The sequence below is a fragment of the Diabrotica virgifera genome, chromosome 8 (genome assembly GCF_917563875.1).
Source record: "Diabrotica virgifera virgifera chromosome 8, PGI_DIABVI_V3a".
NCBI classification, from domain to species: Eukaryota; Metazoa; Arthropoda; class Insecta; order Coleoptera; family Chrysomelidae; genus Diabrotica; species Diabrotica virgifera.
The window spans coordinates 124,549,736-124,577,138 of NC_065450.1; the positions used below are offsets into that span (position 1 = coordinate 124,549,736).

General features: G+C 32.0%; 3 protein-coding genes across 4 annotated transcripts in view; all 3 read right to left on the reverse strand.

The window, feature by feature from the left end:
* LOC126889827 (uncharacterized) overlaps window positions 1-27,403 on the reverse strand; it is a 787,508-nt gene that overhangs the window by 707,887 nt on the left and 52,218 nt on the right. The window lies entirely within an intron of this gene.
* LOC126889829 (uncharacterized) lies at window positions 1,252-8,159 on the reverse strand. The gene is made up of 2 exons (XM_050658516.1): window positions 7,657-8,159; window positions 1,252-7,406 (listed from the first exon to the last, which is right to left on the reverse strand). Exon 2 carries the CDS (start codon window positions 6,838-6,840, stop codon window positions 5,215-5,217), a length of 1,626 nt encoding a protein of 541 aa, XP_050514473.1. The 5' UTR covers window positions 6,841-7,406; window positions 7,657-8,159; the 3' UTR covers window positions 1,252-5,214.
* On the reverse strand, window positions 16,642-20,675 carry LOC126889828 (uncharacterized). Of its 2 annotated transcripts, XM_050658515.1 has the most exons (3): window positions 20,220-20,675; window positions 18,028-19,987; window positions 16,642-17,942 (listed from the first exon to the last, which is right to left on the reverse strand). In XM_050658515.1, the coding sequence occupies exons 2-3, from the start codon at window positions 19,982-19,984 to the stop codon at window positions 17,725-17,727; spliced, it is 2,175 nt and encodes a 724-aa protein (XP_050514472.1). In that variant the 5' UTR covers window positions 19,985-19,987; window positions 20,220-20,675; the 3' UTR covers window positions 16,642-17,724. The 2 variants fall into 2 exon arrangements, with proteins under 2 accessions (XP_050514472.1, XP_050514471.1); XM_050658514.1 differs by having other exon boundaries at window positions 16,643-17,942; window positions 18,028-20,675.

Consider the following 27,403-nt stretch of genomic DNA (forward strand, 5'->3'; position numbering starts at 1 on the left):
AGCAAAATTTCTATTTACTGTAACTTTTCGAGTTTTTGAGCTACAGCAACGAGTTTTATGTAATTGGAAAGGTAATTTTGCATTCTTTCAAAATATGTAAAAATATACAGGGAGTATCTGAAAAAATTTCTATTTTTTTTTCATTTCCGGTTCAACCGGAAGCCACATTTTGGGTAAAATTTATTGTGGTAATAGATAATAAAGTACCATATATGAATGCAAAATTTCAAATTTTAGTTTCTATTACAAAGGAAGTTACGGGCAATCGAATATTTTTTAATAGAAAATTGATAACTCCCCTCTTATGGGAAGTTAAGAAATATGACTAATGTCGTTCAATTTACCGATAGGATATCAAAAATATATCAAAAATAAACAAATTCCTTGGAGCCATTTTTGCGAAAATCTATTTCAAAGCTGAAAAACAATAATATTTCTCTTATAGCCCCATCTTTAGGCTACATAACGACTTTTTCAAATTAAACTTATCTTAAACAAGTTTTTAGATAGGTAGGGAAATGTGTCAAGTGGGCGGTCGGCCATGTTGGCCGCCATTTTGAATTTCGAAATGTCAAATTCCGTATTTATATTTACCTACCGATCAGCTAACTTTGAGTTAAATTTCATTGGTTTCGGTCAAAATTTGCAAAAATGGGCCCTAAATAACCCCCCTATTTCGGCCCCCCTTTGAGAAGTTTTTTTTAAAAGCTTATTTTCTCGGCAAAATTCTCTTAAACTTACTCATACCGAATTTCATCGAAATCGGTCCGGTAGTTTTTGCTCGGCGGTGGCGACATACGTACGTACATACTTCCGACATGTTTTTTACTTGCTTTTTAGACTCAGGGGGACTCAAAACGTCGAAAAAAAGTGAAATCTGAAAAAAAAAATTTTGCACGATCCTATAACTTTATCTATTATGCTATACCATTGATTATAAACACACACATAGATACCTCACTCTAAGGTAAAAACGAATTCAGTGTTAAACTCCGCCTACTTACACCTCTTTACCCCTCAAGCCTAAGTACTACCTGACTGTATGGTGGCGACATTAATTGAAATCTTTGCCAAGATTGAAAAATAAATTTGAGTTACCTGCTCCAGCCATTGTCCAGTGCAATAGACGACAATATAAGGGTGGCATTCAGCATTTTCACAAATAATTTTAACGTGCTTGTAATCTATATTATGGAATTCCGATTTTACTTCAGAAAAAACGCTAAAAATTGATTAATGAAAACAGTAGAGGATTTTTAAAAATTATTTATTTATCAATACACTACAAAGGAATAACAAAATATAAAATACATAATAAAATTAGCAGTGATAAATTACATGTCATGTAAATTACTTTTTTGTAACTTTTCAAACAAATTAATTTCCAGAATTGATGCAAACTAAAATATTTCAAGCTAAGATACATAATTTATTTCCAGATTTAGTCCATTCACTCACGGTAAAATATTGCAAAAAACCTCCTAATTTTAAAGAATCGCTTGGATTGACATGAAATTTGGCTTACGCCTAGCTAAGATGTCAAAGAAAAACAAATGATGTACCGATGTGTGCTTTGGCCCTATGGTTCAGTATCACCCCTTCTCGGGAGTGAAAAAATATATGTTCAAGATAAGTTCAGAAGTGCCTAAAATCACTAATTCTAAGCAACTTTTGTTCTATAGAGTTTTTTCACTACGTCAATACTTATTTCGAGTTATTGAAAAATAAGTTCTTTTTCGTCAAATTCCATGTTGTATTTCAACGTGAAATAATAAAAAAAATGAAGCACTTTTCGACGAAAACTCATTACAACTTTTTTTAAAGTGTTTAAAAAAGGTTTATTTATATTATTTTTGTTAAGTTTCTAGCGTCAAAAGTAAGCAAGTTATGATCAAAATATATTTGGTTCCTATTTTTTTGTTAAAAAATCGTGAAAATCACCCCCTAATTAGCATCCTAAATGAAATTAATCGTTACAACTTCACAAGATCACAACTTGCTTTACTCGTGTATGTATTGTTTCATCGGTTCAAAGTGGAAATTTTTGAAGGAGCTCTAGTTGAAAGGGCTTGAACTAGTCAAAAATCACGAGTGTATGCAAATTTTGAACAGCCACATCTTAACCAATTTTTGCCTTACAGAAAAACAAAAAATCCAAAATATTCAGAAAAGCAAAACCTACATTTTTTTTACTCTTTGTGATTTTTGGTGTCACTAATAAATTTTAAGTTGTTTTGAAAAAAACATTTTTTTCAAAATAAAAAAAATTGTTAAAAAATAAGCCCTTTGAACAAATGAAACTTACAGATCAGTATAAATAATACATAAGTAAAGTAACTTGGGAAGCGGTAACGATTAATTTGATTTAAAATGCTAAGTGGGGGCTGATTTTCCCGAGTTTTTTTGACCAACTTTATTTTGAGCGTAACTTACTTTTTATGCTAGAAACTTATTAAAAAACAAGAATGAATATTTTTTTGAACACTTTAAAAAAGTCGTACTGAGTTTTCCCCAAAAAGTGTAAACTTTTTTGGTTATTTCACGTTGAAATATTTGCTTTGAAATTTGACAGATTTGAAACTATTTTTCATTAGTTACAACTTTGCTTCTACTGGGTCTAGAGAGTTCATACATACACCATTTTTTTCTCTTTTTAGAAGCTATATTTTTACTGGAAACCTTTTTTTTCGGTAAAATACATATTTACTTTTTGAGTTATTTGCAAAAACCCACCTAAAAAGTGTTTCTTTTTGTTGAAAAATGAACATATTTACTCGCAAATACCTCGAAAAGTATTAACTTGCTTAGAATTACTTTTCTTCTTTCCTATATGTATTCCAAAATTTCGTGTCAACCCAAGCGGTTATTTAAAATTTGGAGTAAAAACCGTGATTCAATGGTATTATTGGTTTCTATTATAGTTTTCTACTGTAGTTTTATAAAATAGTTTTAGCTATAGTTTTATAATAGTTAAGATTATATTTAGAAAATTGTATCATGTTGTGACTGGCTGTATGGCATTTACCAATGCCAATTAAATAAATAAATAAAAATGTTATAAAACTAGACAATAATACTACTATAACTACAGCTAAATTAATCGCAATAGTTGAAGTATTCAAATATCTACATTATTAATTTACCGAAAATAAAACCTAATATATAGCTATAAATTTTTACAAAATAACTGCAAATATCTAGGAACCTGGGTAAATAAAAACGATGACCAATGTATCTATTAGAGAAATCAGGACACGCATTGAAATTGCAAGACAAGCATTTATAAAAATGAAAAAAATGTTTGTTAATCGAGATCTTCCTCTGTAGCTGAGGATAAGAGCCTTAAGATGCTACGTGTTCTTGACTTTGTTACATGGAATGGAAAGCTAGACACTAAAAGTAGACAATATAAATAAGTTGGAAGCATTTGAGATGTAGTGCTATAGAGGGATTTTGAAAATACCTAGATCTAACGAGTTACAAATGCAAAAGTATTAAGAAGGTTACAATGTTACAAAAGGATTGCGAGGTGATAAAGAACATCAATACAAGAAAGCTGGATTTAGGCCAAATTACCAGAGGAGCGAAATATGAGATATTAGGCTCATAATGCAAGGTAAAATTAAGGGTAAAAGATCCATAGGTAAAAGAAGAATTTCCTGACTGAGAGACTTAAGAGAGTGGTATAGTTGCAGCTCAATAGATATTTTCAAAGCAGGCGCCAATAAGGTACGGATAGCTGTAGTGATGGCCAACCTTCGATATGAGAAGGAACTTCGACAAGAAGAAGAGGATATAAATGTTGTTCTGATAGTAACATTGTACTACAAAAAATTGACAATTTATCTAGAAAAAGCAATATAGAAGTCTGTGCAAAATAAGAAATTGTACTGAGGTGAACTAAAATCAATATGATTTACTGTTCGATCGCATACTTTTTACATTTAAAAATTATCTAAGGACTTTCTAGAATTAAGACATCGATGTTTTAAAAAAAAGTAGTGGTGAGTACCAAATACAATAGATTATTATCTTTCTTTGAAAAAATACCACAAATTCCCAACGTTCAAAATGAATAATGTAAGTACATACACATCTTGATAAAGTGACAGGGAATTTCCAACATATAAATAGTTGAAGGCCATTTGCCTAGGAACAATAGGTAAAAGCTGGATTAAACAGACAGGATTAGAAAGTTTAAAACATCACTAATGAGATCATATTTAAAAACAAAGTAAATAAGTATATTTGAATGTTAATTCTTTTCAAACTAAGATCACAGTATAAAGAGGGAACCTCTATATACTGTGATAAGATTGTAAAATTAAAATGTTGGGAAAAAAAGATATATATTTATTATTTCTTTTTCTGAAGAAGTACTTTCATTGTTGACAATATTGAAACATTTTATTATTATTAAAAGTCGAGAACAATTAAAACCACGTTAATATTTATATGAAAGTGCTTTAAAAATGAAGGTATATGACTCTTGAGAAGAATTAATATTTTTTAACAAACTTGGTATACGACTCATAATATCTGACATCTGATTCTTTTATTTTTAGTTTTGAGACATGCAAGTTTTTATCAATAATACATTTTTCCCTAAACTTAATAAAAAAGTTTTCTATATGATTCCAAGGTTTTAAGACATACTGATATTGTTTTCCTGATATTATAAAATACTTGTTAATATCTACTGTATATAGAGACTAAAGCTAATAGTGTAGTTTAACATACAGTTAAGTCCACGGTTATTTACCCGTGCGTCATTCATACCCGGCGAGATAAAACATATACTTTTTATCTAGCATCATTCTCTTCCACGCATGAAACTAAAGACAAACCAGCTACCGCCTGTTATTAAGTAAAAACACATGTTATTTTTATGAACGCACTAAACTCAGTACATTGAAAAGATCTAGGTAGAAAAAAAGACGTTTTCATATTTTAAATACAATTTGTGACGTTTCTGGTTTGTTTACTTTTGTGGCTGTCAGTCTGTTGAATTTTTTGCTGTTTACTTGTCGAATTTTTGCAATTTGATGTTTGTTTACCTTTACTTTTATCGAAAATAAGTAATTTTCTGTGAATCTTTTCCCTTTTAGTTTTCTGTTTGCTTTCATTAACGTTATACCACTGACAAGTTTTAAAAAGTTTGATTTTTTCCAAAAATTTTATAATTTTCCTTTTATGGTCTTCGCAGCTTTTAAGTCAATTAGTAGTTAATAAAATATGGTTAGTCATATAGGTTTCAATTTTTTCGAAAACTGCATTATCTACTTTAAATAAATTAAAAGCCTCGTGAAACTTTTCTAACAATATTGTAGTAATAGTAACAAACAAATCTGATGGTCTCTGAAGAAACTTTATTTCTTCATTTGCGCCATAATCTCTGAAAAGTAACATTAATTCGTGTTTCTGTAATAGAATTTTGTTGTCTTTTAGCAAGTCTTCCTGGCATTTACTACAATTCAAGTTCTTTATAATCTTATAGTAAATATAACCAGCGACATATGTAACAGCACACGTTTCTAAATTTGTTATGCTACATTTGCTGGAATGTGCCGTGCTTAAAATTTGGTTGTCATTATTTTCCTTTTGCATGTCTAAAGATTGTTCTACATGAACTGTTTGGGTTTCAATGGACTCGTCAGATATTTCGACGCTGGTTACTTCGTGGGTTAAATCTAAATTATCAGTTTGTGCTATTTCACAATTTCCATTGTCTAAAGCAATTTTTAGTTTAATATTTGTGTTATGCTTAATGGCAATTCTTAACTGACTAACACTAGGTGTTAGATTGTAACCACCCCGATTGCGCACAATAGAGAAAAAATTTTCTAGAGGATCTTGGTTTAGAAAAGATGTTAAAAGATATGACACATTATATTTTTGAAGTTCCTCCCACAAACATAAAACTGACAAAATTGTCCACTGAAAGCCGTGTAGACAGTGAATATTATTTCTCTCTTTCTGATTTTCAAAAAATTTAATTTTTTTAAAATATTCTAAACCTGCTTTTAAGTTTTCAGTTGACTTGCTTAAAGTTGACATTGGCTTTCTGTTTGGGTTACTATCACTACAATATTTGCTGTTAAGACCATCAAAAATATTATTTATAATTTTTAAAAATTCGGCAGTATGAGGAGCCGTTTTGGTGTGTAACGGGCCTACAGATTTTGCTGTTGATATTGCTGAGGCAACTGAGTTGGAAAAAATTTGGGCTGCTAATTTTACACGCATTTTTTGGAAATTATTAGGGTTTATGTGAACGTCTGTTATTTTCAACATGCATCGTGCTCTCACATTGGTTCTATCGATGTTGTATGTGTATTCAATATCTTGCCACGATATCTGGTTAGAATCGGCAAAAAACGTCAACTTTTTGTTAAGAAAATTATTTCTTAGACTTTTTAATAAGTGGGGTGTATCAAAAACAGTGAAAATCCTCTGATTTCCTATTTCTATTGCAGGCTGATCCTTACATGCGCCTAACAGCTTAAATAAAGCTCTATTATTAGATGCTTGATCACACACTAACACTTTTGGTATATACCCAATATTTTGTAATTTTGAAACAACTTCAACTACAATGTTTTTTAAGTTGTCGCTATGTATTGGACCACCTGTAACAAAATAGCAAATCGGAATCTTCCAGTTATGTAGCAAGCCGCGCATCATGAAAACCAGACCTGTGTTGGCAAGTTTGTTTGTTCTTCCTAAAGCACCTAAATCTTGAAACCCTTCTATAATGTCATCTAATTTATTGTACTCCAATTTTTTTTTCAAAGAAATTTCATTAAACATTAACACACAAATTTTTTCCAACTCATCCATTGTCTCTGCTTTTTTCTTCAACTTGTCAATTAAGGAAGTGTTTAAACCAGTTCTTAATTTTATGACACGCAACCAAGTTTGAATTGTTTTTACTGAAGGTAATATAAAGTTAAGAGATCTAATTAAAAATTTGTAACAACTAGGAGACTTATAATAAATGGCCAGAGCTAAATCCTTTTCATTGTGACTCCATTATGAACGAGTTTTGTGTGAAAACTGCATATTAACAAATGTGTGCACGTATTTGCTTTTATTTTCTAACAGTACCTGTAACATGAATTTGGTTGCCGATTTTTTGTTTTTTGTTGTTCTTCTACAACGCCGACTGTTCTTCTGACGGCACTTCTTCTTTAAAGCACTTACTTGATACTCCAATTTTTTTACCTTCTCCGTCAATTCAGTTTCAAGTTTTGTGGGCAAATTAATTTCAAAACTGGAAATATCACTGAGACTACTACTTGATCTCTTAGGCGATGGAGTTGACCTAACCATACAATCGTCACTTGTAGATCTTTTACGTTTCGTACCGCAATAAACGTATGTAGAGCATACTGGTGGGATATCACCTAAAATAGGTGTAATCATTGAAATGTATGTGTAATTTTAATTAAAGCAAAACAAGCATCATCATTATTTCTGGAGTGATAGTAACAACGCATTCATATTTAAAAAAAATCTCTTTTGATTTAATTGTATAAAAATATTTAAATCATTCAATATCCACTGATTTTATATAAAATATATTTTAATAGCAGTATTCTCATTGACAAAGCGCATTAGGCAAACATAAAAATATTTATAAAATTGAGTACTCACCTAAATCAGTTGTTAACTGTGTAAATTTTAGAGGAACAGCATTTTTCCTTAATAACTTTCTTTGGCCACTTTGGTAAATATATTCCACTGCAAAATGATGCTGGCAAATTACCCTCTGTTTAAGGTCAGTGATATCCATCAATAAAATATCAATGTTCCCGCAGTTTTTTTGCCAAATTTTTGTACGCTCTACGTCTTTCAGTGGAAATTTAAAGAAAGATATATTATTATTTGTTCCATCGTTTCTTTCAAAACATCCCGCGTAAACACACTTATGAGTTACAGAGGCCATTTTGTCTAAAATATGAGTCCTTTTTTTTATAAAATTCCGCTCTAATTTGTCACAACACCTGCCTGTCACAGATAATACACCTATAGGGTAAGTTCGGCCCTGATACTACTCCTACCTCCTCGCAAGTCAGAGAGAGAATGAGAAATCTCGATACGGTTTTCGAGTAGCGCCATCTAGTTTTTGATACGTCTTTCGGTTACCAAGAGGTGAGCTATCTATGGTGTTTTTAATCAATGGCTATACTACGTATGTAGTACGATAAAGTAAAAACTACACTGTGGATGTCGATAAAGTGAACTTCTACCTACGTAGTCTGCGATGAGTCCGCGACTGCCATGCCAGTGCGAATACTAAGTACGAGGCTGTGACTGCCTTGTTCGCGACGAGTCGCGTCTGCGACTCTCTAAGGCTACGGCTCCACGGGCGAGAAATTGACGCTAGCAGTAGCCGTAAAACGAACTTAAGGTTCCGCGGAACGGAATAGGAATAGCCGAACTGTACCGACTACAGGACTTGTGCGTAGTCGGTTCAGTTCGGCTATTCCTATTCCGTTTTGTGGAACCTTAAGTTCGTTTTACGGCTACTGCTAGCGTCAATTTCTCGCCCGTGGAGCCGTAGCCTAATGCGTTCTGGCCTTAACATAACACGTCGAAGTCAATAACTAGGTAGCAAGTAAAAAAAGCAACAGCATGAACTGTTATAATGAAAGAAATTAAAATACATAAATATAATTAATTTTAAAGTATGTACATAGTTTAAATAAAATAGTACTGAAAAGCATCGTTTTAAATTGACATTTCATTATTTTTTTTTAATATTTTCTAGACAATGTTACACTATACTAAATTTACAATCAATATGCAGTAGAAATAAACAAACCAAGACACGTTAATTGCTACTAGAAGCACTCCCCAATCATAATTTAAAATGTGTAAACTTTGGAAATCATGATTTGGGAATTTGTACATTGTATATCCAGGGTAGCGAGAAAGTATGGAAACACGGTAATTTCTCGGAAACCGCTTGAACGATTTTTATAAATTTTAGTGAGCAAGGATGTTCTAATGTGGCCGATAATATAGTGGTAATTACATTGTTGTCAGATCTTCCATTTTTCTGGAAATCTAACGAACTTTCTCATTTTAAATGAAACACCCTGTATATTTTTTGCACTTTGACGTACTTCAGAAACACAGATTATTTTTAATGTTATATTCCCTATACCTAAATGCCATAATTTCGAAATTATTGCTACATTTATTAAAAAAATTTAAACAAATTATAAAAAATCAATTTTTTCAGCACGAGTAGATATTATTTTAGGTTCTTTGTATCATTGGGAACAAAAAAGGTATTTTGTAATTTTCCTCTTAAGTTAATTATTTCCGAGTTATAAACAATTTAAAACTGAAAAACATCGAAAAATGACGATTTTTAAGGTTCAAAAACACAAGTAAAAAATCATTTTTAAAATTAGAAAGTATGTACCTGAATTCAAGCTCAAATCTTCTTGTATCAGATCCCTATAAGAACTTTTGGCATGTTTTATTCTAAAATATTGTTTTGTTTTTTAATTTTTAATGAAGCTCATACGAGAGGACGAGCGATCGGGCATTAACAACTAAAAAATAATATTTTAAAATAGAATAAGACCAAATCACTTATCGGTATCTGATACAATAAGGTTTGAACTTGAATTTAGGCACTTCGTAATTTCAAAAATAATATTTTTTTACATGTATTTTTGAACCTAGAAAATCGTCATTTTTCGATTTTTTTCAGTTTTAAATTGTTTATAACTCGGAGACGATTAACTGTTGAGGAAAATACAAAAGACTTTTTTTGTTCCTAATGATCCAAAGAACCTAAAATAATGTCAACCCGGTCCGATAAAATTTATATTTATAATTTGTTAATTTTTTTTAATAAATGGAGCAATAACTCCGAAGTTGTGGCATTTAGGTATAGGGAATATCATATAAATAATCAGTATTTATTAAGGACTTCAAAACGCAAAAAAAAAAAATTTTAAATTTAAAATAAAAAAGTTCATTAGATTTCCAGAAAAACGGAAGATTTGACAACAATGTAATTATCACTATTATATCGGCCGCATTAGAAAACCCCTGCCCACCAAAATTTATAAAAATCGATCAAGCGCTCTCCGAGAAATTACCGTGTTTCCATACTTTCTTGCTACCCTGTATATTGTAAATTATGATTCGAGGTTGCTCCTAATAGCATTTAACGTGTCTTGGTTTGTTTATTTTCTACTGCATCTTGATTGTAAATTTAGTATAGACAATATTAGCAAAGAGAACATGGAATCACGGCATCATACCACATTAAAGTAATTAACACTTTAATTGATTAATATTCTCAAACCGTTCTGTTAAATAATATGCTTTTATTTGTGAGTTTTAATATCCCGTAATATGAAACAGTAAAGTGCTTGGTAAACTAAAAACATGAGGATAATTTTTAGAACTTAATTATTTTACACTATACTCAAATTAGTAATTAAGAAAGAAAAATTAATATCAGAAAAAACGAACATTTTTAATGAGCTCCTAATTCAACAAGAAAAAAACGGAATGTAATGAAAAACCAATTACGCAAAATTGAATAAACGCAGAAAAATTAATCGAAAAATAAATCAAATATACAGGGAATCTGTGAAATACACTACTCCGAGAAATTAACGCACCACCTTCAAAAAGGGCCATTTTTTATGTTTCGAATTTCCTAAACCTGTCGTCCGATTTAAGTGATTTTTTTAATATGTTGTAGGCTTATTCTTTAACAACATCGCTGTAATAACATTGTTGCTAGACAGGTGAATTGTCATTGTATACCGGGTGTACCAATTAAACTGTGTTTTTCCCAAAGCTCACCACACCCTGTGGAATATTCTAGCATTTATAAAATACTGCAATTAAAACCCAACTATAGCCTCAGGTTTTCTTAACATTCTGTTTTTTGATTCAATCGCTATTGTGGATAATAGGAAAGTTAGGTACTTTAACAACTAGCTATATTTTTCATCAATACAGGGTGTGCGACAAGCTTTAAAGGGTAATTATACATAAAAAAGAAATGACAGTTTGCTTTATAAACTTATGTCCAAAAATGCTTCGTTTCCACGATACCACCGTTTTAAGGTTGCACTACGCCCACCACCAAATGGGTGAGAATGGAGTGGGTAAAGTTGTAAATTTTGCGAAATATTCCACTCGAACATCGTGCTTCTTTTGTGTGCCATTTTTATTTAAAAAACTGGTTTCGTGTGCGTAGCACATTCAAAATCACCGATCGTCTTAACCGTTGTTTCTGAGAGAACTGTTCATTCTACACAAATACTGCTAATAAACATTTTTATTCAAAGTTAAGTCGGCTACATATCTTGTTTAAAACATTTTTTTCTAAGGCGTACAGATTCTTGGTAAATTGATATTTTTTGCCCCCTCTTCCTATGAGAAGAAGGTTATAGGGAGGATGCGGACGCGCGGGGGTAGAAGTGGCAAACTTTTTGGCACCTTTTTGTGGTTCCAAAATTGACATTCTCCATAAAACAAGCAAAATTCAGCTTGTTCAATCATTTTTAGAGGTTCAGTGTCATTTTCATGTGTGACGACTGCCAAGGAACTACAGTGGAAAATGCAATATAAGGCTGTGGTCTCCATTAAATGCTGTAGGTTGCGTACAGAGTCTGTAGGTCGCGCAAACTTCAGTACACGGCTTCGCAGGCGGTGGTCACCAATAACCGCCATACGCTGCCTACAACGTCACGCAGTAGGTTGCGTATGTATGCTTTATACTTTATACAATAAATAATGGATACGGTCTCTATTGGATGTCGAACGCAGTATCTATCTGCTATGAGCGATTTCAAATGTTGGAAGCAGCGTCTTTAGTTATTTTCGAGTATTGCAACGTACGGCTGGTACAGGTTTTAATAGGATAGGCGCAAAATCTTGGTCCAAAGCTATTTAAATGCATTCGTTTTTCTCGAATCCTAAGAAAACTAATAAGTATTTTTGAAAAATTTAAACGCCCACTGAAACACCTATTATATTAGTACCGAGGGCAGAAAGTCCATGTTTATGTTTATTTTATATCCATACAGGACCTTTTAGAATCATATCTTACAGGAAGAACACAGATAGTTGCATTTAATAATCAAGAATCTAATCCTTTACCAGTTTCAACTGGAGTACCACAAGGATCCGTTTTGGGACCTCTGCTATTCTTGATATATATATAAATGATTTACCAAGTGCCTTGGATAACACCAACTGTGTTCTTTTTGCAGATGACACAACGTTATTATGTAGAGGTAAAACTGATTACAGTCAGGAAATATTAGAAAAATCTAAATCCTGGTTCAACTGTAACAAACTTAAGTTAAACGAGCAGAAAACCCAGACCATAGTATTTAGTTCTGATAGATGGGTTAAACCATCTGAACCAGTAAAGTTACTAGGTGTTACTATGGATACAAGGTTGAACTGGTTGCACCATATTGAAAAATTGTGTAAGAAGCTCGCCTCACAGATTTTTGCTATGCGCAGGTTGGCTACTTCTGTGAGTCGAGATATTCTTAGGTCAGTTTATTTTGGAATGGTTCATAGTATCCTGACATATTGTGTACTTCTTTGGGGAAACTCGTCCTATGCATATAAAGTTTTCACTTTTCAAAAAGCAGCAATCCGAATTATCGACTCAGCGGAATATCGCGCCAGCGGTAAACCATTGTTTAAAAAGTATGGTATTCTTCCTTTACCTTCAATATATATATTGGAAACTTTGTTAACTGTTCATAATAATATCCAAGATCTAAAAACACATGCTGATCAACATCAGTATAATACAAGAAACAAAAGTCATATCATTATACCATATTCCAGATTGTGTGTTACACAACTTAATACAATAGATTATAATCTGTATAATTGTTTTTTACACCTAAACAAAAATATTGATATTAAGGCAATGAATTCTAAACAATTTTATAAATTAGCAAAACACTTCCTGCTGGAACACTGTTTCTATAGTATTCAGGAATTTGTTTGTTTGAGCTCCTAGTGTGGTCGTTTTTATGAAAACTATATTACACCTAACTGATTTTTTTAGGTTTTTATATTTCTATTTTTCACGTTATATTATGTGTTCTTGTATTATTTCTTAATTATTTCTTAGTTGTTTCTTGTGTATACAAAAGTGACTTATTTATATTGTGACATGACATGTAGTGTTTACTATGTAAAAATTGTCAATAAACGAATCTATCTATCTATTTAACAAGTTACAGTGGTGAAAAAAAAGAGAAAATTTAGTGTGGTTTTTAATTTCAAATATTTCATTCAAAAGAAACTTTTTGTTTATTCTAAGGGACTTTCGGCCCTCGGTAATAATGTAATCTTTCATTCTGCGTTTAAATTTTTCAAAAATATTTATTAGTTTTCTCAGGATTCGAAAAAAAAATGAATGCATTTAAATAGCATTGGACCAAGATTTTGCGCCTACCCCCTTAACCTAGAGAACTGAGTAAAACGAGTAGTAAAAGAGAACAAGATGAGTTGCTTATCAACAAGTTGAAATTTCGCACTTGACTGATAACGAAAACGATCCGAATGTTGTTGCCGGCGATCGACAAACGTTTTACCCAACCTACGGCATTTATTGGTGACCACCAGAGTCAGGCAAATATGCAATAGTGCATATATGCATTTGCATATTTTTGTAGTTTCTTTTGAATTTTGCATATACTGGTATATTTAAAAAGAAGGTGCATATAATAGGTTTTCAAAGCGATTTTATTTGTTTATTCATGGTTCAGATACCTTCGTACCTGATATTTCTGTGTGGATCAAGGCATCCAGAATTGGTCCTTGATATGGGAAAATTATTATGCTCAGCATGGAGTAAGTAAATACAAAGTAAACCTAAATATTTTAAATTGCATAAAAATAATCAGAAAATTAAAAAATATACATTTTTCATTTAAAATGCTTTAAATAACCCTCGATCTAAAAATTATTTAGTTTACTGTAGCAATTTTTTTGCAGATTCCATGCGAAAAAAAATTCCAAATAGTCCAGCATTGCAAAACTGCTTTACACACTGGTAAAAAAAAATAAATTAGATTCGGGAGAGAAAATGCAAGATTCGATATCTAGGTGCTTATAATCAACTAATCGGAAATCAAGTGAGCAATAGACATTTAACCATGATTTGTTCGAAGCATTGTTAAGCTAAAATATATCTTTGTCCAAATTGTCAAACCAAAATTTGCGAATATTTCTTGGAAAATACTGCAAATGGAATATTCCAAGTAAAAGAAGCTTAAGAAGAAACGAGGTCGATTCTGTAGGTATATTCTACGTAGAGACAATAGGAGACAATTATTTTTATGTATGTGTGGACACGGATGAAATAATTGATTCTTCTAGACGTTATATCGCACATTTATTAATCGGATCTCTTAAAAATGGGCAAGCTTGTAAACCGCATTTAATTGCTACCAAGGAGTGGAGTAAAACCAACGCACTAGATAACAGTTTTAAGGTTTTTGCAAGACAATTTAGCAATTTTTTTTCTTCCTTTAGCTGTTCTCAACGAAAAATTTTTATTTTTCTTTCAGATGCTGCATCTTACATGGTTAAAGTAGGAAGCAATTTGAAATTTTTTATCCTCGTTTTATACCTACATACAACTTGCCCAGCACATGGTTTAAATAGGGTCGCAGAAGAAATTAGAAATAAATTTCCTCTTGTTAATAATTTTATTTCAAATATGAACAAAATATTTCTTAAGGCACCTATAAGGTATCAGTTGTATAACATTTGCCAAATCTTCCTCTTCCACCAAAACCTATTGTTACTGGAAGAGAACTTGATTAGAGGCTGCAATGTTTTATGCAGAAATTTTTGCTGAATTGAAGCGAGTAGATTCTTCCGAAGCACTTATACTTTTCAAAGAATTGGTGAAAAATAAAATAGTACCACAGCAACTTTCATACTTAAAATATTATTTACATACATGCATATTTGACACAAATAATACATGCATATACATGCATATTTGACATAAATAAATGCAGATACAAATAATATGCATATATATGCGTATACATCTTCCTTTTCAGCCTGCATATTTGCCTGACTTTGAGTGACCACAGATAACTCTGGACGCGACCTACGGTGTAGTCCAGGGTAATAAGGATTTTCTCGGGACACTCAAAGATCCAGATAGCTGACTACTTTTTTAGTTATTGTAGACCTATAGGAAGAAAACCTGCCTGTTTCCTGCCTAGAATTCGTGTCCGCTTTTTAATTATTAACAATTTAGTGCAAAAATCGCGATTTTTTAGATTTTTTGCACCCCATTCAAAAACTAAATAGTTGACATAAAATTACAAAATTCAGTTTTTTAGAACATTGAAAAACCTTCAAAATGCCGATTTTTGAAAGGCAAAAAGTTAATTTGTTGCTACGCAAACTGCAAAATAAATGAAAATCGTTATTTGTTAATAACTTTTACTAAAACTACCTTAGAACTTTAGTGTTTCACCCAAAGTTGGACATTGGGGTACTTACCAAATCCTCAAAATTTGAGACCGATCCATTAATTAGTTTAGGAGTTATTCTATTTGTTTATTCCAGAGACCTTTATTTTGCAATAAGATAAGACAGAAAATAATGAAGATAGGGCAATTCTGAGTATGCCAAATGAAAGTAGAAGAGTGATAGTATAATATCAAAATGTATTAAAAAAAGATAAAAAAAATATTTAACATAGTCAAAACTCCTAATGCCAAATTTTTAAAATTTTGTAGTTTATAGACATTTAGAATAACTTTAAAAATGTTGCCCGTAGAAACAATATTTTTATATTTTCGAAAAGATAGTATTTTAACACGAATTTTCAAATAAAACAATTAGCTTGGGCTCATTTGGGACACAGTTAGATATATGTTTTTTTTAATTCACAGCTAATTTGTTTATAATAATTAAGGAATCTCATTAATGCCATTTTAAAGAATGGGATTTGTATTTTTTCTTAAAAAATTTGCACAAACATTATACCTTCACAGCACCCTCTATGATTTTTCAAAAATGTAGTGCAAACGATTACTAGGGGGAATCTACAAATCCAGCGAGTTAAAATACCGAAAAAGCAATTTCAAACGAATATAATTTGCTGTATCTCCGGATCAACTCAATGTATTTTGATCTTTCTTTTTTAATTGGTATGTAATTTTTACGTACATTACCAATATGCAATTTGTTTATAAATTTATTAATTAATAAACAGTCTAATTTGTTTAAACAATTCTTGAAAAAATATTTTTTTACAAAAATCTATTTTTTTAATTATAGTATCATTAATGATCACAGAAAAAGTTAAAGTACATTTTAATAAATGAATGATTTTTATTAGGTAATTATTTGTTTAAGATAATTTATTTATTAAAGTATACCTTAACTTTTTCTATGATTAATAGGAATAGTATGATTAAAATCATGGACTTTTGGGAAAAAATTATATTTTCAAAAATTGTTTAAACAAATTAGACTGTTTATAATTAATAAATGTCTAGACAAATTGCATATTTGTATTGTACAGAAAAATTACATACAAATTAAAAAAAAGAACGATCAAAATATTGATGTGATCTTGATTATTGATATGAGATAATATTCTTATATGTCACTTAATTTAATCAATGTATTAATACTAATCTAATTAATTAACCAGATCACATATCAATATGTTTTCAATCTCAGGGCGAATTATAAATTAATTACTTACTTTCGTGGCTTCTGAATATTTCTTAATGGTTCCTAATCGGGATAGAAAAGAAAAGAGTAAAAAAAATACACATATGGGTTACAATTATAATCAAAATATTTTTTATTTTATTTAAAAGGCAATCAATGCTTAATATTTGCTATTTCTTATTATTCTTAAACATAACATTTACAAATGGGAATCTTATTTCCTTTTGGTTTTCAATTGAAAGTTTTTATTAACATTTAACTATTAGGAGTTATTAGGAACAACTCTATTTAAGTTTGATGAAGCTTTTCTGATATTATTGATTATCAGCCATTCCAGGTTCCGTACGGGACATTTAGACTATGCATTGTTGAACAAAACTTGCTGAGATTTTTTAACAATTCAATTGAAAGCTATAAATTAAATAGACTTAGGTGAAAAACAAACAGATTACTTTGCTCAATTAATTTCAAAGACTTAACTTGACTAGTTTCAGTGTAAAACTGGTTCAATCCACGGTTCTGTACGGGACAACATTTAGCTCCTATCTGTGCAACTTAAGCATTAACTTAAAAATTCTGTGATGTTTTTAAACATTTCCTACTGTAATTATACACTTTGATTCCTAAGACTTCAATTTTTGTAGTTATGCTTATTTGTTCAATACTCTGTTTGAAAATAAAATGGTATAAATTAAAATAAACAGTTCCGTATGGGACACCTACTGGTTCCGTACGGGACCTATGTGAAATATTCCTAACATCCCCTTCATTTATTTGTTAAGAAATAAAACATAGACTGTGATGAATGTGAAATATATTTATTTAACTTATTATAATAGGTTTTCCTTCAATTAACTTAAATATTAATGAATAATTAATATAAGTTACACTAAAATATTAATGAAAATTTATCAATGAAGTAATTCTAACTACTTCAAATTTTAATGCTACTTAATAATGCTACTAAACATAATGAAGAGTAGGCTAGGCAAACTAAACATTCAGTTTTTTGAAAATCTCATCGTATAGGGATACTCCATTGATTTCAAAATGACGATTTGATACTGGGTGTGGCGGTTCCTTGATCCTGCACATTATATTGACATGATGCAGTGTTTGGATATCAGGCTTTGATGGCCAAAAGAATCTTTGGCCCACTCTGGCCATGAATGAGACAGTTATGTCTTTCTCCGATTTATTTTCAACAATCCCTGCAAAAAAATACAAAAATTGCTAAGTTACCAGTAGGTTCAAAATATTCAACACTATTATATATATAATAAAATAAATAATTACCTGGATACCATTGGCTGTCATATATCACTCCAACCCATGATCCTACAACTGTCTCTTCACCAACTGGTAGTGCAGTAGGTGTACACATTTTGTCATCATCAGAATCAGACGAGGAATAGACATCCTCATAGCGTAGGCGCCTCTGTTTTAAATCTAATTGCCTTGAGAGGTCTTCTTCCGCTTCTTTGGAAATAATGTGTTTAGTCATTAACGATTTTGCAGTCCGTGCAACAAGTATGCTCGTAGAGTCATAAGGCATAAAGTAGTGGCATTGCCGAATGTCAGGAATAGACTTTATGTCTGCCCATTTTTTTTCCATTTCCTGGGCATGATTTTGTACATCTTCTTCAGGCAGAAAGATAATATGTGTCCCTTTTATTTCTTCTTTAGCACATTCATAAAACTCAAAGGGATTTGAAATTGTTCTTTGTCTTGATTTGATTTTGATCCATACTCGGTGCTTTATGGCGCCCCCTATCGCATCAACAGAGCCTTTTCCATGGGAAGTGGCGAAAAACAACCAGTCAAAGTCAATTTTGAAATGTTTTTGCATTGAGCACAAGAGTCCAGCTGTATATTTGTTTTTGAATTGAGATGAGGGACCATCAGAGAATATTGACAGTTTTTCCAGATTAGGGAACCTCTTGAGAATATCTTCAATTATTCTATACAGAAAAACTTTAATGCTGAGTTTTTGATGTGATAAATCATCACTCACAATGGTGTATGAGGAAGTTGCACTACCAGTCCAAACACAAGCTGTAAATAAAGTTACCTGTTGATGAGACCAATGTGCGGACTGTATCTCATCCTGTGAAATCAAGGAAAAGTTTTCTGCAAAATCAATCTGCAGAGTTCCTGACTTTGGATTATTTTCAAGTCTCCTTGCTTCAAATTCTTCTGATTGCACATTTTTGATATAGCAATGAACTCTAAATGTAGGCAATTGTTTTTTTATTTCACAAATTACATCTTTTACAGTACCGCTGTGCTCAACTTGTTTTGGCCTTTTTTCAATGTCAACCCATTGTTTCCAGACAATTCTTTTCCCTTCATCATAATCACTGACAGTTAACACATGTGCAAGTTCATGTTCAACCAAACTTTTGCATTGGGAACAAGTTCCTAACATACAGTTTTCTTCGTTTAAGCTGCAAACAAGTTTTCTTAATAGTTCTTTGCCATTTGGTACAAGATCCTGGTTTAATACTTTATTACTATGCAAGGATTCTAAAAGATAGTTAAAATTTCCGTGGTATTTACACACACATACCGTGTGTGGTGTATCACTTACTAAAAGGACATGTTTTGGTCGCAGATCATAAAATGTGGTCTTTGTCACTTGTTGCAAGCCTGTTTCTTGGATGAATTGTTGATAGGCTTCTTTGACTGACATGACAAGAAACCTTTTTTGCACATTAGCTCTTTTGTTAGTTACAGGGTCCTTAATTGATTTTGTATCCCTTTTTCCTGGAGCCTGATAACTTATATCATCCCTGATAAAAAAATCTTTGACAGTTTTCTTTACCTCATCAGAGAGTTTGGTTGTACACTTACGAGGAGGTTTGGTCAATATCAAATTTGGGTATTCCAAAATCAGTTTCCGTACAACAGCTTGTTTCTTGGAAGGACTATCTGGTAAAACTTTTTTAACCCTATTTACAGCCTTTCCTAAGCTCTGAGGCCTTTTATATGAGCCAAGTTCTGAAGCTACACTGGGAAAATTTGACTCTTCTCCTAATTTAGCTAGCCTTTTCCGCTCTCGTTGTTTTTGTTTCCTTAATGTTTCATATTTTCTTTTACTTTCTAAGATATCTGGCCTATCTTTAAAAAGATCTCTCTCCTTTGCTCTTACGGCTTTCACACGTTGCCTCTCCTTTTCCTGATGTGCAGCAAGTCGCTGGGGATCCAATCGTAGCTTCTCAAAATATCTTTTCTTTTTTTCTTTATTGTCCATTTTCTGAAAAGATAAATACATGTAAGTGGTTTAGGTCTAGCTTAAAATGATGTAGGTCTATAAGGCTCTTGTAAAATTTGGCTATAAAACATTTAAACAGGCATAGAGTGTGACTTTTGCATCCATAATACAAATTTCCCGTACGGAACTGTCCCGTACGGAACTACTGTTTCATATAAAAATACCGAGTTTGAAAAAACATCAACTATATGAGTGTATTGATAATTCCACTTACCTAACTTTTGAAGGTTTTGACGTTTTAGTCTTATTTTGTTCTCTCGGGAAGCTAACTTTTCCAACTTTTTGGTTCCGTATGGGACACCGAAATCACTCTTAAAGTTTATTTTTCTGTTAAGTTCTGAAATCACTGAACATCATAATTTAGGTTGATAGTGCTGGTTTTTGAGGTTATGTTGATAAACAAAACAAAACATATGACATTTAAGAAAAAATAAAGAAGAAATCAGGTGGGCCAACTTGATTACATTTGAGACTTTGAGCACAGTATCAGCTTGTCAAACTTTGGGTGCACAAAAAACCTAAATAAATAGACAAATTTTTAATTTTACGTTTTGATTTATTTTTATTAGAATGTTTTAATGCCTTTTCTAATGAAATTTCATTTTATTATAAAACTTTATTATTTTGCATTTAGGCTCATTATTTCTGGAATGGCTGTTATGTTATTCAATTTTTTATGTGGAATTTAATACGAAAAACCCATACATTCATGTCCAAACAAATGAGACTGACCTTTTCCTGGTGAACTGAAAATGTCCTCACACAAGACCCGTTTCCTGCTATCCTTGGCTGCGATCAAACCTCGTCCTGGCTTCCAGTAATGTTCTCCTTTGAAAAACTAGCTCGTATAGCTCTCGTTCCTGCGTCTGTCGTGATGCTGTGTTCTACCTTTCTCGAAACTGCTATCAGCTACCGGGACACTCTTGGCTCAAGGAGGTTCTTTTACTCTCGACCTGGCCTACTTCTCGTTCCACGATAGATACTCCACACTCACGGAACTACATCGGCTTTCTCACTCTCCGTACACTACCGTCTACTACTCGACTTCACTTCTCGACAGCTCAAAACATTCTCCTCTCACTTTGTCATTCATTCCCCTACTTTCTAAATATCCCTTCCAAATTCACAAATCATTCTTCCACCACCAACTCTCATTCGCAGTATTCCCCAAAACCAATTTTTAAACTTTCTAAATATGCTTAATGAATTTCAAAAGAAAAATAGTTAATTCCCATTCTAAAATTACTTTCTACTAATTACAAAATTTTAATGACCTATTCTCTATTTCTACTAAGTCTTATTTAGCATCGGCTAATGATCGAAACCTTCCGCGAAAAACGATAATGAACTATCATCTATTTCACTGAGTTTTATTTAGCATAGGCTAATGATCGACCTTCCGAGAAGAACGATAATGGTACGCGTCATTCACTTTGTTTATCTAAGCACATTGTTCCGAGTTTCGTACGCTTATTCTAATCACTTCTTAAAATTAAATATAACAATTTGTTGTATACAGGTTGTTCTAAATTTATATGCCCGAGGTTGAGAAAATTAAAAATATTTTATATTAAAGTGAATTTTGTTTATAATTATCAAATTTTAATTTTTATATCAAATAGAAATATAACAAATCCCCGCCTTGTATTCGATAAAATTTATCTGCATTTTTAAATAAATTTTCTCGAGGCAAAACCAACTCCCTGTATATTTCCTTACTTTAATCTACGTCTTATACCCCTTCTTCTTGTATTACTCTAATTAGTCCCACCTGTAGAGTAATTGTTTCCTTATTTTCAGTGTCCTCATCCTGTGTTAGAGTGTCGGCTATTATGTTGTCTTTCCCTTTTTCCCATATTAATCTTCTGTCTTTTTCCTCAGATTTTTCACATACTTTTATCGTGTATTCTGCATCCTCGTTTTCATATGCCTCCTCTTCAAATGCCACTGTTTCGATTATATCTTTTTCGCTTTCATTTTTTTGCTTTATTTCTTCTTCTCCTGAGCTCGTCTCTTCTTTTGAGGAATCCCAGGTTTCCTTTGTTTCTGATACTCTCAAATTTTCTTCTTCTGGGCTCAACTCTTCTTTTGAGGAGCCACAGGTTTCATTTTCTTTTGTCTTTTTCTGACTTTTTCTCCCTTTTCTTCTTTGTCCTTGCTTCGTTGCCAAATTCATTTCCACTGTTTGTTCTTTACCTGATTCGTCCGTATTTTGTTTCTCCTGTTCCTTGTCCTGTTCTTCTTCTTTTTCTTCTGTTAGATTCATCGTATTATTTTTAAAATCTATCACTACATGTTTTTCTGCCAATTCGTCAACTCCTACTATCATGTCATGTGACATGTTTGGCATTATTACACATTGTAGTGCATACATCTTCTTACCCAGTCGTACCATTACTCGTATGCCTTCATTTATAGTTGCCAATGTCCGTTTGTTTGCGCCCACTAAATTTACCCTAGGTATTTTGTAAATTAAATTTGTTAAGTTAACTTCTTCTATTAGTTTTCTGTTGACCAATGTTATTTCAGATCCAGTGTCTATCATAATTTTAATTGGTTTCTCGTTGATAAATCCATCCACAAATTTTAAATTAACTCCATTTTTCTTTTCGTTGTTTCTTGCCAATTTAATAAACTCCTTGGGGTTACAAAAGATTCCTGTTTGATTTTTGGTTTTTAGTGAGCGCCGTCGTGAAAAAACGCCGATTGCTCATCGTTGTTTATATTTTCGTCATAATGTCTCTCTCCGTCATATCCATCTGTCTGGGTATTATTTACTTCTCTTCTATTTTCTCTTGGTCTGTCGGATCTGTTTCGGTTTTCTTGATATCCCTGTTCATTTTGTCTACCATTATTTCTGTTTTCTTGATTTGAGCGTGTGGTGTTTCTATTCTGGTATTCTCGATTTCTGTCCTCATTCCATTGCCTATTTCTTTGTTCATAATTTCCTCTTCCGTTGTCTCTATTTTCGTTTTCCCTTCTGGGATTAAAATCTCGTCTTGTATAGTCCCTCCTATTTTGATTTCTATCTCTGTAATCCTGTGTTTCTCGGGGCCTGTAATCTTCTCGCGACCTTCTTGATTTTGTTTCTCTTACACGTAATTCTCTTATTTGTAGGAATTGGCATAAACTATCTATGTCTTTGTAGTTTTGCAATGTGATATGGTCTTCCAGCGTTTCTTCGAAATGTCTTGCAATCAGTTCGACTAATTGTTCCGATGAGTAATTATATTGTAAATGTTTTGCGTTATAGTAAATTTGTAATGCATATGTCCTTTCTGATATACCCATCCTATCATTGTATTTCCCATTTTGCAATTCCTTGTTAATTTCCAATTGTTGGACTTTTCCCCAGAAATAATTCAAAAATTTTTGTTCAAATTCTTGCCAACTGTCAAATTCTTCTTCTTTGCAATCGAACCATAGGCTTGCTTCATTTTTGAGATGGTTTCTGATAGTTTCTTTTGCTGTTTCGAAATTTCCGATGTGCTGTATTTTCTTTTTCAGGCTATTTATGAACGGCACTGGGTGTAATCTTCTTACATCCCCGCCAAACCTTATCTTCACGTCATCTGTGCTATGTATAACCATTTCTCTTCTTTCTCCGACATTTTGTTGAGTATTGATTTCCGCAATCTTTCTTTCCACTTCTTCTATGTCTGCTTGAATAGCGTTTTGCAACTTGTTTTCCAAACTTTCCATTTCTTTTTTCTGGCAATTCGTTATCTCCTTTATTTTATTTTGAATTTTCATTTCTTGTTCTTTCATCTCGTTTTTCATTGTTGTCAAACATCCTTTTACTTCCTTTTCATACTTTCCTATGCGTTCCTCCATTTTATTGTTGTTCTCTTCTATTGCTTGTTTTGTTTCCTTCTGATTTTCTTGCATTATTCTTTTTGTTTCATCTATTGCTTGTTTTGTTTCTCTTTGATTGTCATCCAGTTTTTGTTGTGTTTCATCCATTTTTTGTTGTGTTTCATCCATTTTTTGATCCACTTTATCCATTTTCTTTGATGTTTCATCCATTTTTTGTTTTGTTTCCTCCTGATTTTTATCCATTGTCCTTTTTGCTTCATCCATTGCTTGTTTTGTTTCTCTTTGATTGTCATCCAGCTTTTGTGACTGGAGTTGCATCAGTTGTAATAGTTTATCTATTCCTGATAATTCTTGCTGTTCTGATGCCATGATTGTCGTGTCTAAAATATCTTCTTGGTCTGAATGTTCTTTTTGTTTTTTGTTGTCCTTGCTTTGGCTTCTTGTCACAGACATTTGTTTTCAAGAAGTATTATCCCCGCCAAATATGAAATTTTACTAGTATGTTACCAAGACGACTTTTTTTTTACCCAAATATTATAAATTGTCAATAAATATATCAAATGTAAATATCGTAAAAATAAAATATTAAATCAGTTATGTAAAATTTGTACCTAAAGAGATCTAAAATTTTATGTTATCAAATGTAAGTATCTCACTTTTTACCACAGGCATATAAATTTTCAAATACCGGCTTTACTCTTTCTATCCTTCAAATTTGCCACTAGAAATACTTTACAATGCTTTCCACGTTGGACGACAGTTGATGTGATCTTGATTATTGATATGAGATAATATTCTTATATGTCACTTAATTTAATCAATGTATTAATACTAATCTAATTAATTAACCAGATCACATATCAATATGTTTTCAATCTCAGGGCGAATTATAAATTAATTACTTACTTTCGTGGCTTCTGAATATTTCTTAATGGTTCCTAATCGGGATAGAAAAGAAAAGAGTAAAAAAAAATACACATATGGGTTACAATTATAATCAAAATATTTTTTATTTTATTTAAAAGGCAATCAATGCTTAATATTTGCTATTTCTTATTATTCTTAAACATAACATTTACAAATGGGAATCTCATTTCCTTTTGGTTTTCAATTGAAAGTTTTTATTAACATTTAACTATTAGGAGTTATTAGGAACAACTCTATTTAAGTTTGATGAAGCTTTTCTGATATTATTGATTATGTTATTCAATTTTTTATGTGGAATTTAATACGAAAAACCCATACATTCATGTCCAAACAAATGAGACTGACCTTTTCCTGGTGAACTGAAAATGTCCTCACACAAGACCCGTTTCCTGCTATCCTTGGCTGCGATCAAACCTCGTCCTGGCTTCCAGTAATGTTCTCCTTTGAAAAACTAGCTCGTATAGCTCTCGTTCCTGCGTCTGTCGTGATGCTGTGTTCTACCTTTCTCGAAACTGCTATCAGCTACCGGGACACTCTTGGCTCAAGGAGGTTCTTTTACTCTCGACCTGGCCTACTTCTCGTTCCACGATAGATACTCCACACTCACGGAACTACATCGGCTTTCTCACTCTCCGTACACTACCGTCTACTACTCGACTTCACTTCTCGACAGCTCAAAACATTCTCCTCTCACTTTGTCATTCATTCCCCTACTTTCTAAATATCCCTTCCAAATTCACAAATCATTCTTCCACCACCAACTCTCATTCGCAGTATTCCCCAAAACCAATTTTTAAACTTTCTAAATATGCTTAATGGATTTCAAAAGAAAAATAGTTAATTCCTATTCTAAAATTACTTTCTACTAATTACAAAATTTTAATGACCTATTCTCTATTTCTACTAAGTCTTATTTAGCATCGGCTAATGATCGAAACCTTCCGCGAAAAACGATAATGAACTATCATCTATTTCACTGAGTTTTATTTAGCATAGGCTAATGATCGACCTTCCGAGAAGAACGATAATGGTACGCGTCATTCACTTTGTTTATCTAAGCACATTGTTCCGAGTTTCGTACGCTTATTCTAATCACTTCTTAAAATTAAATATAACAATTTGTTGTATACAGGTTGTTCTAAATTTATATGCCCGAGGTTGAGAAAATTAAAAATATTTTATATTAAAGTGAATTTTGTTTATAATTATCAAATTTTAATTTTTATATCAAATAGAAATATAACAATATATTCAGTAGATCCCGACATATAGAAAATGATAGTAGTTTTAAGTTGCTTTTTATAGTTTTTGAACTCGTGCATTTGTCGGCTCCCAGCTCCCCCTTCACTTACCGCGACTAGTCACCAATTAAACTATATTTTTAAAAATTCGTGTAAAATGCCACCTTTTCTAATATGTAAAATGACTTTTTCTACAGACAATATTTTTAAAGATATTCTAAATGTTTTTAAACTACAAAATTTCACAAATTTGGCATTAGGATTTTGACTATATTAGATAATTTTTTTATCGTTTTTTAGTACATTTTGATAGTATCAGTTTTCTACTTTCATTTGGCATACTCAGAATTGCCCTATCTTCATGATTTTCTGTCTTATGTTATTGCAAAATAAAGGTCTCTGGGATAAACAATTAGAATAACTTTTAAACTAATTAATGGATCGGGCTCAAATTTTGAGGGTTTGTTAAGTACCCCAATACCCAACTTTGGGTGAAACACTAAAGTTCTAAGGTAGTTTTAGTGAAAGTTATTAACAAATAACGATTTTCACTTATTTTGCAGTTTGCGTAGCAACAAATTAACTTTTTAACTTTCAAAAATCGGCATTTTGAAGGTTTTGTAATGTTCTAAAAAATTAAATTTTGTAATTTTATGTCAACTATTTAGCTTTTGAATGGAGTGCAAAAAATCGAAAAAATGGCGATTTTTGCACTAAATTGTTAATAACTAAAAAACGGACGCGAACTCTAGGCAGGAAACAGGTAGGTTTTCATCCCATAGGTACACAATAACCAAAAAAGTAGTCAGCTACCTGGATCTTTGGGTGTCCCGAACATGGTCTATTTCTAGCTTATTACCCTGGTCTAGTGTATTGATAATCATGGCCTAGGTTTTGTATTGACTACGTGAAGTTACCGGTGAGTGACAAAGGCTGTATGCATCTGCCACACAAGCGTCTGGCTTGACGCTATACGCAACCTACGGCATTTAATGGAGACCACAGCCTTAAACTTTCAAAATCACTGCTTAAACCGTTCAGCGCCCGACGTTTTATATCTAATTTTATACCGATAAAAGCTTTTTGCAATGGAGCAGCGATCCCTAAAAAAAACCAAGAATAGTCAAAGCGAAAATTAAATCCAATTTTTTATTAATAATTTTTTATTTCTATTGCATAGGAGGTGTTTTCAATGCACATGTGGGCCAAGCCAAGGCAGGATACGAAGCAATACATGGGGATTAGGCTTTGGAACTACAAATGAAGCTGGAGATGATATGCTTGAATTAGCAACAGCAATAGATATGGCGACTGTTAACACATTCTTTAAAAAGAGAGAAACTCAACTTATTACGTACAAAAGTGGACAACATCAATCCCAAATAGACTATTTCATGATAAGGAAAGAAGACAT